At 47.7% G+C, this 12,254-nt stretch overlaps 2 protein-coding genes across 2 annotated transcripts; one reads left to right on the top strand and one right to left on the bottom strand.

The window, feature by feature from the left end:
- Positions 1-350: 350 nt before the first annotated feature.
- LOC141042803 (uncharacterized) lies at positions 351-1,514 on the top strand. The gene has a single exon (XM_073511699.1). It carries the CDS (start codon positions 351-353, stop codon positions 1,512-1,514), a length of 1,164 nt encoding a protein of 387 aa, XP_073367800.1.
- A 5,941-nt stretch (positions 1,515-7,455) lies between these two features.
- Positions 7,456-12,004, bottom strand: LOC109783289 (uncharacterized). The gene is made up of 3 exons (XM_020341902.4): positions 11,618-12,004; positions 11,387-11,492; positions 7,456-7,781 (listed from the first exon to the last, which is right to left on the bottom strand). Exons 1-3 carry the CDS (start codon positions 11,852-11,854, stop codon positions 7,699-7,701), a joined length of 426 nt encoding a protein of 141 aa, XP_020197491.1. The 5' UTR covers positions 11,855-12,004; the 3' UTR covers positions 7,456-7,698.
- Between the last annotated feature and the right edge of the window lie 250 nt (positions 12,005-12,254).

The raw sequence follows: 12,254 nt of genomic DNA, 5'->3' as shown, positions 1-12,254 counted from the left end.
AGGCTGGTGGATGAGGATGCTGTTGTCAATGTGAGGGGCCAGGGTAGGCTGAACCTAGGAGGTAAGGTGGCAGATGCGGTCCTTCGCTTGGAGTTTGGCGATGCCAATGGTGTAGGGATCCCGTCGGACCCTAAGGGCACTCCGGGCAAGAAACCAATAGTGAAAAGGAGGAAGCAAGGGGAGGCAGTGGGGGAGGAAAGGGAGGGAGTTGACATGGACACCACTTCACAGGCGGCCTCCGGTGAGGAGGACCACCGGGTCCAATGAATTGCCTAAGTTGGAACTGCCGGGGAGGGGGGAACACCCGGACAGTTCGTGAGCTAGCGACGTTGTGTAAGTCGCGTTCCCCCATGCTGGTGTTTTTGTGTGAAACAAGACAAAAGGAGGAGAAGATGAAAAGGATCCGCGCAAAACTTGGTCTGAAGGGTTTTTGTGGAGTGGATAGCAATGGTCTAAGTGGTGGTTTGGCACTATATTGGAGAGAGGAATGTGTGGTGGATATTCTCAACAAGGATGACAGGTTCATTGATGTAGCTATTAGGGTTCGGGAAGGAGCGCCGGAGTGGAGAGCTACCTTTGTATATGGAGAACCGCGGGTGGAAAATAGACACCTAATGTGGACTAGGTTACGGGATATGAAAACTGCTAATAATTTGCCCTGGCTAGTTATCGGTGACTTTAACGAAGCTATGTGGGACTTTGAGCATTTTTCGGTCACGCCAAGGGCGGAAGCACAGATGGTAGCGTTCAGGGATACGCTGGAGGTATGTGAATTAGTAGATCTTGGGTTCACCGGCCTTCCCTTCACATACGATAACAGAAGAGGGAGGTCGGCAAATGTCAAGGTGAGACTTGACCGAGCAGTGGCTACAAATGACTGGCGAAATTTATTCGCTTTTGCTGCAGTTGAGCATATACCGTCCCCGTGTTCTGATCACCTTGTGGGCTTCCTTAAAGGGGAACCGGACTCGGGACCGGCGAGAGTAACATGCCGCAGGTACGAGGTATTTTGGGAGAGAGATTCGGCGTTGCCAAAAGTGGTGGAAGAAGCATGGACAGCAGTAGGGGAGATTCATAACCTTGCGCAGTTGAGGGAGGCCCTGTCAAAAACAATGACTGCGCTAGGTTCATGGAGCAGGAAATTTGGCAATGTAACTAGAGAACTTGCGAGGTCTAGAAGCCAACTAGAGGAGCTTATGCACATGAATGCGGACAGGGAAGAAATAAGGAGTGTCATGGATAAAATGAATGAGCTGTTGTATCAGGAAGAGATGTTGTGGATGCAGAGATCGAGGATATCCTGGCTGAAGGAAGGAGATCGAAACACCAAGTACTTTCAAAGCAAAGCAGTTTGGAGAGCGAGAAAGAATAAGATCAGGGAGTTGACGGACAGCATTGGAACCGTTCATACTGAGTTTGCAACGATGAGCAATATCGCAAATGAGTATTTCCATAATATATTTGCTGTAAATACTTCCTCCAATGCATCTGAAGTAGTAAGTTTGTTTGAATGAGTGGTGTCGCAGGCTGATAATGATAGGCTGTGCGCGCCGTTTACGGACAAGGAGATCTCTGACGCATTGTTTCAAATTGGGCCTTTGAAGGCACCAGGGCCGGATGGATTTCCCGCTCGTTTCTTTCAACGGAATTGGAGTACGGTGAAGGAGGGAGTCATGGCTGCGGTCAGGGAGTTTTTCAGTTCCGGTGTTATGCCTGAGGGTGTTAATGATACAACAATTGTGCTCATTCCAAAAATATCTAATCCCTCAAGGATGTCGGATTATAGGCCAATAAGTCTTTGTAATGTCACGTACAAGGTAATCTCAAAGTGCCTTGTTAATAGATTAAGGCCTTTGTTGGATGGCATAATCTCGGTGGAGCAAAGTGCTTTCATACCAGGCAGGATGATTACTGACAATGCCTTGGTTGCTTTCGAGTGCTTGCATTATATTAAACAAGAAAAGGACCCCTCAAGGAGTTTTTGTGCGTATAAGCTGGACTTGTCAAAAGCTTATGATAGAGTTGATTGGGCTTTCTTGAAGCAGGTGATGCAAAGGTTAGGGTTCTCTCACAGATGGATTGATTGGATTATGGCGTGCGTCACATCGGTGAGGTATTCAATTAAATTAAATGGAACTCTCCTGGATTCATTTGCACCGTCGCGTGGGCTACGGCAAGGAGACCCACTCTCTCCGTTTTTATTCCTATTTGTGGCAGATGGACTTTCAGCTATTTTGAAAAGCAAGGTACAAGTCGGAGATATTGCTCCCGTGAAAATTTGTAGGAGAGCCCCGGGTATATCCCACTTGTTGTTTGCAGATGATTCCATGTTGTTCTTTCAGGCTACGAGGGATCAAGCGGAGCAGGTTAAAGCAGCTTTGGATCTTTATAGTATGGCCACGGGTCAAAGCTTGAACTATGACAAGTGCTCTATTTTGTTCGGGGAAGCATGTCCGGCCCCCGATCAGGAGCAGGTTAGGGATGTTCTTAAAGTCAAAAGTCTGGTTTTTGAGGAGAAATACTTGGGTCTTCCAACACCCGAGGGTCGCATGTCTAAAGGGAAGTTTCAAAACCTCCAAACAAGACTTACCAAAAGAATTGTCCAGTGGGGTGACGGATTGTTGGCGCAGCCGGGGAGGGAAGTGCTTATAAAGTCTGTCGCCCAAGCTCTACCCACATATATAATGGGAGTGTTTAAGCTTCCGTTCTCGGTGTGTGATGATCTCACTAGAATGGTGAGGAACTTTTACTGGGGGTCAGAGAAGGGGAAGAGGAAGGTGCATTGGAAGGGTTGGGATCATCTTATGCAACCAAAAGATAGAGGTGGAATTGGTTTCCGAGATTTTTGCCTATTCAACCAAGCCCTGCTAGCTCGCCAAGCTTGGAGGTTGATCACAAGGCCGGATAGCTTGTGCGCCCGTTTGCTCAAATCCAAATACTACCCGGCGGGCAAGTTAGAAGACACGGTGTTTGCTGGAAATGCCTCATCATCTTGGCAGGCTATTAGCCATGGTTTGGAGTTGTTAAAGAAAGGTCTGATTTGGAGAATAGGCGATGGGAGAAGCATTCGGGTGTGGCGAGATAGCTGGATACCAAGGCCTTTCTCTTACAAACCGATCTCGAGGCAGGGTGTCTGTCGCATTCGATATGTGTCCGATCTTTTGAATGACAATGGGACCTGGAAAGTTCAAACTTTGAACCAATATCTCATGCAAGCAGATGTGTTGGAGATTCTGAAAATCAGGGTGTCACTTAGGCGAGGCGAGGATGTTCTTGCGTGGGGGCCGGACAAGTTGGGTGTCTTCTCTGTGAAGAGTGCATATCAGCTGGCGTTCGACGAGATACACAGGGCCAACGCAGAATCCTCTAGTTCGTCGCCGTCAGGTGCGAGAAGCTGTTGGACGTTCATCTGGAGTTGTGGTGCTCCGCCAAGAGTGGCAAACTTTGCATGGAGAGTCATGACCGATGGGTTGCCAACGTGGAAAAATAAGCATAAGATCGGATTGGAGACCACAAGTGTTTGCCCGGTCTGTGGACTAGACACGGAAGATAATTTTCACCCGTTCGTGCGGTGCCAGTTCGGGAGGGATCTATACTTGAGAATGGCAAAAGTCTGGAGATTACCTCGGATACAGTCTTTTGTTAATTGTGGCAGGGAGTGGCTACTGCAAGTACTCGCGCCTATGAGCGATATTGAGAGGTGTATGATACTTCTCGTGTTCTGGAGAAGTTGGTTCATACGCAATGAGGTGGTGCATCATAAACCGGTACCACTGATGGAAGTATCGGTCCGTTTCCTGCAGAGCTATCTGGACTCTCTGGTGGCCATCAAGAACGATAAAGGTGTAGATGCAGGGAGAGGAAAGGCCAGCATTATGATGGACAATAGTCTGCAATCGGTCCATCTTAAGGCTACGTTGCCTAGCTGGGAAAAACCGATGCATGGGTGGACAAAACTAAACACAGATGGAGCTTTTGTGTCATGTGAAGATGCTGGGGCAGGTATGATCTTGAGAGATGAGGTAGGAGGAATCATCTTCTCAGCGTGTAGGGTGTTACGGACCTGCCGAGATGCACTGGAAGCTGAGCTTTTTGCTTGCTTGGAGGGGTTGTCCTCTTCGGTTCAACGCACTACGCTGCCGATACAAGTTGAGCTTGACTCTTCTGCTGCTGTGGCTATGCTCACTTGTGGAGATATTGATCGTTCGGTCTACTCGTCTTTAGTTAATGAGATTAGAAACTTATTAAGCCGTCATAAAACTTGTATTACTCATGTAGCTCGCTCACGAAATAAGGCGAGCGACTTGTTAGCCTCCTTTGGTCGTCTAAATAAGAGGACTATGACTTGGTTAGGATCGGGTCCTCCGGAAGTCCTGGAGTTAGTTGCCGAGGATTGTAATGATACTGTGATTGAGTAATACAAGGTTTGAGTCCGCAAAAAAAAGGCAGATGTACGACGTTTTTTTTTTTAGGAATACACGACGGCTTTCTAAAACACCTAGTCGTCTGTCTCTCTAAGGTGCGCGTGCGTAGGCTAATTATTAGGTCGCGCGGCGTCGTCACCGTCCGTGAACACTTTTTCTCACTGTCCGAGCAGCGTGGACATTGCTGCGTGCAGGCGGCATGGAATCAGGTCGCTTCGATCGAACGGACGTTGCCTTGCACTCACGACGGCGACCGGAAAGGAAGCATCGCATCTCACCGCACCGGCCGCACGTCGACGTCACGGGCTCGAGTGCGTTTACTCATATGTGAACCTTGTCATGCCAAAACGTCTCTCCGTTGCTGTGAACTCTGCGTCAAATCGATTGATCTTTCTTCCATTAAAAAAACAACTGATCCTTCATGAGATACGATGGTTTAGTATAGCTGACCAGAAAACAGCGACAAGGATTATCCTCCGCGTGGAGAACCCAATTAACGGGAAGATACACCGTGCTCACAGATCGACGAGATCTTGCACCAGAAACAGCCAAAAACCTCGAATCCTACGCTCACAGCAGCGTGCCAGTTTCTTCAAAAGGAAATACCCCGGGCTGGGTGCACACAGCCAGAGCTGCTCCCCGGGTGACTTACCACGGGCGTGTTTGGTTGCCCGCACCGAGCCCAACCAGGCCCGCGCGGAAAGGGAGAGGCCTGTTTGGTTGCCAGGTTTTACTGTTGGGTCTGCATCGCACGCTTCTCAAAGCAGCCCAAAGCCTGGCTCGCTGAAAACCCTCGGATCGGCAGTTTCTCGCGAGCCAGGCGGAGTGCGGCGCAAGGTCGCTGGGCGGGAGCGAGGCGCGGGTGGGGGGGTGGCGGGAGATGGAAATTTGGCGCGTCGTCCCGGCGCCAAATTCGTCTCACCCCCCTTTCACTCGCTCATCCATAGCCACTGCCCCCCTTTCTTCTGCACTGCCTCACCACCGGCGGCGGCTGCGATTTCAGATCTGCGCTATAGGCGGCGGCGTTTGCGGCTGATCTGGTGCTCCCCTTGCTGTTGGCCAGCGTCTGGTCGACCTACTCTGTGCCATGGCTCCCCTACGCCGTCCTCGTCTTCGATGCCGGTAAGCAGCACCCCCTCCCCCTTTGTTAGCTCAGTGGTTAGGCCTTTAAGCTAGGTGTAGGATCGATTTGCCACTGAACGAACCGTCGATGTCGACTAGGTTATGGACGCACGGATGAGGCTGATAATCCAGGCAGCAGCACTGATTAGTGTGATTCAGGAATGGGTAGTGTTCATGCACCAGAGAGCTGTTCGTCGTGCTGGGAGACCGTTGATCCGCTATGGTCCATTGTTTCCCCGGGAACAGGAGAGGATCCAAAATCTGAGCTACATCTACAACTGCAATGACGTCGAGGCTCTGTGGATGCTTAGAATGAAAAGAGCACCATTTGCCAGGCTTGTCGAGACCTTCAGGAGCAGGGGCCTGTTACAAGATAGCATCAACACCAGTGTCGAAGAGCAAGTGGCCATGTTCCTCCATGTTGTTGGCATAACCAGAGGTTCAGGGTCATTCACAACACGTTCAGGAGGTCAATGGAGACCATCTCTAGGTACTTCAAGCAGGTGCTTTTTGCTGTTGGGGAGCTTAGAGGAGAGATGATCAGGAGACCATCTGGCCAGACTCCACCCAAGATTCGCAGAAGCCTAAGATGGTATCCATACTTCAAGGTGAGCATTGACAATATACACTTTTCATTGCTTGATATGCTTGTATTGTGCAAGTTCAGCACTAACACAGGCTAGTGATGCCATTTTCAGGACTACATTGGGGCAATAGATGGTACTCATGTCACTGCCAGAGTTCCTAGGTCATAGTCTGCAACATACAGGGGGAGGAAGCACTACACAAGCCAGAATGTGCTTGCTGCTGTTGACTTTGATCTGAGATTCACATATGTGCTGGCTGGCTGGGAGGGGTCAGCGCATGATGCAAACATTCTCACTGACAACATGAGTCGACCTGATGGGATCAACATCCCCGACGGCAAGTTCTACCTTGGAGATGCTGGCTATGCATGTCGGCCGGGTGTTCTTCCACCCTTCAGGAAAACCAGGTACCATCTCAACGAGTTCTCTGGTAGGAACTTTCCTAGGACTGCACAGGAGCTACTTAATCTCAGACACTCCAGCCTTAGAGTAACTGTTGAGAGGGCATTTGGAGCTCTGAAGAATAGGTTTAAGATCCTGGATCAGAAGCCATTCCACCCATACCCCACTCAGGTTAAACTAGTTCTTGCTTGTTGCATTCTGCATAACTGGATCCTCCAGTGGGGCTTTGATGAACACGTGTCTGACGATGTTGTTAGCTCTAGCCATGATGTGGAGGCATTTGACAATGACGGTTGGAAGAACAAAAAGGTTGGAGCGGGCAGAGGCAATGTGGCTTAACAGAGGTCAGTGCAGGATTTGAAGAAGAGGAAGAAGAAACAGCAGCAGCAGAAGCACAAAAGAAGAGGAAGAAGCAGCAGCAGCAGAAGAGGAAGATGAAACAGCAACACCGATGAACTATCCTCTATTTAGTCAATGGCTCTTAATAATTTGATCTGTCATTTGATTGTAGTTAGGATGAACTGTCATTTGTTTAACTAGCTGGCACTATGTTCAGATTGTGTGTGATAAGGTCACCATTAGTTAAAAGTGGTGACAACATCTTATGCAGGTTGCAACCAAACACCATGTCATATGTGCACCTAATGCAATGCGGGCAACCAAACGCTGGGTCAAAAATATTTGTCTCGTGCAACTAAGGGCATGCAGGCAACCAAACTATGTGCATCTGGGGTTTTTTGGCCTGCATCCCCTCAAACCGGCTCAATAGAGCCAGGCTGAATCGGCAATGTAACCAAACACGCCCCATATGAACACACAACTAGTGCAGGTTATCCGGGGTGGGGTGTATGACTCAATACGAGCAAAATGTAAATTCTGAATTTGACCATCCCACGAGGCCAGGACACTTGGCAAGTCAGTAGATCAGACAGTTTTTCGTACATTGTCGACGATGACTTCTCGTTCGATTTTGTGGCAATATTACAATGAGACAACGTCAACAACACCTAGCTGAAACAAAGCAAAACAAAGACACGATCTAAGATTTCACACCAACATGGAGTCGTTTCCAAATTTCTGATTTTCCAGTTCAGTTGCAGACGTGGATCAAAGAGGGGCACACAGGTGATTGACGCCAGCGGGAGAAGGATCAGCTGCGCCCATCACCCAGACTTAAATAGCAAGACAGCTTTAGAATCAATGTAGAAATACACAAAGTAGTTCGTCTCGTGCGTCACATAGGAACCTGCAAATGCGATGAAAATAATAATTAGCAACATTGCTTGCACTCGTATGTATCTTTTGTCTATAGCAAAGGGTCCGAGATCATCAGACAAGTGCTGTAGATTATAACAGTGAAAAATATTGTATCATATCATGTGTAGCTTCCAGCATTTGAAGTTCTCAAAAGGATCTCTTAGGCAAACCAGCAACCAGGTATGGGGGCAATAGTTTATTGCCCAGGATCAACAAATGAAACTCAAGACAACAAGTATAATAAAATACACCACTAGCCTCTTAAGTCTTAACTGCAACTCACTATATAGAGTGGGAATGAAAATGGGAGGCAAATCGGGAGTAGTCAGTTTAAGTTATTATCTTTCAATGTTTTAGCAGCTAGCTGTTTCAACATATACCCAATCTCCCTACACCAACCAAGGGAACAGCTTAAAAAAAGAAATGTGATTATGTTCCCATCGTTTGTCAGCTCGCTTGTTACGTTCCCAAGCAAAGGCAGAACTCCCTACAGTTCACCACATAGTTGCCAGGAATCAGGGTCGGCCGGGTCGAGGAACGGGGTCGCGGGTCGTGGTTCGCCACCCCTCCGGATCGAGGTTCGACGAGGGGTATACATCTCCGGGACATCAATTGGGAACGTGGGTCGTGACCCAAACTATTTCGGGTCGATGACTCTGGGTCATGGTGATTTTGCCATGGATGGAAAGAGAGATCCCGCCATTCCCGCCTGAAAAGATTATGATCTGAGTGGTGATTTATTTCCCTCCTACTTTCCCAGAAAAAATGACGCCACAAGTCAGCCGTCTACGGCGTGACCTTCTCATTTACCATATTCTATCACACCAAGAGTAACTATTCCCATATCTTTCTTCTTTACTTCATCTGCAGAGCTCTAGTCTCCGATCCCGTTCCAAGCCACGAGTCGTTCAGCACTCCTCCAGTTTGCCCTTCCAGCTTCCATCGAGGCCAAATCTTTCACACCAAGCGTTTATCCATCGAGGCCTCTTATCCATCAATGGCAGGACTATGGGAGCAAGGTGAGAGAGGGCGGATACCACACCAAGAAGCTCGACGACCGGCGGCGAGTGGCGGACTGCAGACGGCGGACACCAACAGTCCGGTGGATTTCTGAATTTGGAGCGCGATTACTAGGTAACCCTCGATTCACCATGACACCCGTTTCCCCGCAGTTGTTCTTGATCTGGGGTTCTGGGGTATCATCGATCGATCAGGGTCGCGATCCGCCTGACGACCCATCACGACCCCACCTCGTCCCCGACCCTCGATTGGGGTCGATCGACCCCGGGTCACAGAACGCACCCTCGACCCGCGAACCCGGCTACTATGGTTCACCACAATAATACACAACCAATCATACTGAATGGTTTTTTCTTTGGAGGTTTTTAACCTTCAGCTCATGGGCCACATAAACTAAAGCTCCTGGATGGAACATACCAAAACAAATAATAACTCCAGTGGGACTGACAAAGTTTGAGTATCCTCTGACTGGTTTGAGAAGATGACACCCCTCTAAGAAAATCCACAAAAGCAAAGCAAGACAAGAAATACACACAAGCTAAACCTTGGGAATTAAACAAATAAACACCAAAAATGGGCCAAAGAGAATATACTATGAGCAATTCACCCAATCATACTTATTAGATTGACTGATGAAATTAGTGAATCAAAATCTTTCTACATTTTCTACAAGACTTTGAGAAGCAAAGGTAAGCTTTCTCTAGCGTCTGTACAGCCAACTAGAGAGCCCTAATATTAACAAAATTTGTTCTTTCACTTTAGGATTTAGTTTTTGGGACATAATCACCAATACGACATGGAACCACGAGATCATCTAAAGGTCATGACATGGGATTTAACAGCTGGTATTGTGTCAAATGGAGCACCAGTTATTGTTGTTGTTGTGGTCACAAACCAAACACCTATCTACCTTGATCAAACCAGCCTTACTCGAATGGTGGCAAACTGAGGCAACCATAGTGGCCAATCAAATAGGCCTAGCTCCTTTCAGGGTGAGGAGCGTAGCAAGTAATAACAATCAATATAACAAAAGTAGAGCCATATGTTCCCTTGGTCCCCCTCTCTGTTTATTGGAAAAGAAAACTTGATGTGTTGCTAAAGTTTAGACTAACATCCGTCTACCTTGATCAAATCAGCCTTACTCCAATGGTGGCAAACTGAGGCAACCATAGTGGCCAATCAAATAGGCCTGGCTCCTTTCAGGGTGAGGAGCGTAGCAAGTAATAACAATCAATATAACAAAAGTAGAGCCATATGTTCCCTTGGTCCCCCTCTCTGTTTATTGGAAAAGAAAACTTGATGTGTTGCTAAAGTTTAGACTAACAAATGTGAAGAAAATAATATTATAATACAAAGGAAAACACTGATTTGCAACCAAGATGCGGGATTTCAATAATCACAGCAAACACAAATGAAACGACTCTCTTGTCATGGGCCTAATGGCTATCATTGTTGTTTGGTCAGTGCCAGCTAAAGAGAAAAAAAAAACCATGCAAATCGACCATACGTGCAATAACTTAATGATTATCTGTATTCCTGATGCGACCTTCTACTGTAAAATGATCTGGCTTGCAAATAAATACTGTCAACAAACTCTAAGAAATCTGGTGAAATGAAACGGTTACCCCTCAAGTAAGATAACCCTTTTTTTGTAGAAGACAGAGTGGAAAATGTATAATTAACAGTAACACGTAACTGTCTGCACACATGAAGACATTTGATTAATCTGTTGTTCTTCTAGAACCACTTCACCATTCGAATGAGCTAATTGCATTTGAGGTCCCCAAAATTTCTTTCAGCCTAATGTTAACTGTCGAAGTTTTAATAATGGGAAGATGGAAACAAATGATATGGTGCATCATGTAAACCTCTAAGATGACACGGCATACCATGTGGCATGACAAAGAAAATCTTGTGGCATGGCATTACCAAGTCAGCTGAGAAATCTACATAACATGCCATATCAGTTTTCCATGCATCTCATTATAAGATCAACATACAAGGACCCAAATGCAATTTACTCTAATTAGTTTTATACAAGAAAGACTGAAACATAAATTCCAGATTTCTCAGCTGAAAATACAACAAACTGAGTTATAGCTACGGAAAGTTGGATCTGGTTGATACTGGCGAGAACCTGAGCAAATACTTACATTGGTAGAAAAAATAGCATCCAAACAATGAGCCATATGAGCAAGGAATCACACTACATTAGCACATCCTATTTCCTAAGTGCCAGCTTGCTTTTGCGTTGACCTAAAAGACATCAGATGATTTATCCTTACGGCCATTCTATTATTATTGGCCCTTCAAAGTACTTCTGAAATACATAATCTAAAGGGTCACTTATGCAGTTAACTTAGCATTCTATTGCTGCATCTGACATTCACAGAAATTATGCCTCAGTCACTGTCCCCTAGGAGATATATTCATCAACAGAAGTTTATGGTCGCCTCAGAAGAGAAGAAAATGGCCACGCTCAAGCAAGCCAAATCACCCCAAAGTACATCCACCACAGACGCATCCTCCGTACAACGCTATTTCGAAAAGGAATGGGGGAAGAGAGGGGATTACCGAAGTTGCGGCCGACGATGCAGTGCCAGGTGGGGCCGTGGTTCTTGTCGAACTCCTTCTTGATGTACTCCGCGATGTCCTTCTCCATGGTGTGCTTCTCGAACGCCTAGTATGCAAAAAAGGACAAACAAATAAACAAATTCCCCACACCAAACCCCAGCGGCCAGCCACGCTGGGACAGCGCGGCGGGACCAAATCGAGAATCCAATGTGCAGGGAGAAAGGGGATTACGACGCGGGAGATGTCGAACGCCTCCTTCTGCATCTCCTCCTTCATGTCGGCGCTCTTGAGCGTGATCTTGTGCGCCGTGGGCGACGCGGCGGCCGGCGGCGGGGAGCCCAGCGAGGCGGTGGCGGAGGCGGCGAGCCTGCGGTCGGCGTCGGCCGGGGCCCGCGGCGCGTAGGGCGCCGGGTGGGAGGCGGCGACGGCGGCGGCGCCCGCGATCCCGCGCTTGAGCTCGTCGGACATGGCTGCGAATCTCTGGCGTGGAAGGCAGTGTGGCTTGGCTTGTGGTGGAAGCAGTTGGATGGAGGAGCTCAGCGATACCTTTCTCCACTCCGCCCTTTTCAAAGCCGACGGTGGCTCCTGCCGTGCTGCTTCATCATTGTACGGGAGGCCGGGCCTTCTAGCGGAACCTACTACTACTACTAGAGAGGGGAAGCGGAATGCGCTGACAAGTCGGGGAGGTAATGGGCTGCATACCTGAAGCACGCAGGGACCAGCCCATACCCGAGTACTGTAGCTGCTACTGTAGCATGTTATTTTTTTTTGGTTGTTCTAACACTTTCTTTTAGTTCATTGTTTTTGAGATAGTTCACCACTCATGTCAAGTGCCACACTTTCTTTTAGTTGTGAAAATTCGCAAAAA

This window comes from Aegilops tauschii, chromosome 3, assembly GCF_002575655.3.
Source record: "Aegilops tauschii subsp. strangulata cultivar AL8/78 chromosome 3, Aet v6.0, whole genome shotgun sequence".
In the NCBI taxonomy this organism is placed as follows: domain Eukaryota; kingdom Viridiplantae; phylum Streptophyta; class Magnoliopsida; order Poales; family Poaceae; genus Aegilops; species Aegilops tauschii.
This window is presented reverse-complemented; position numbering and strand designations above follow the sequence as displayed.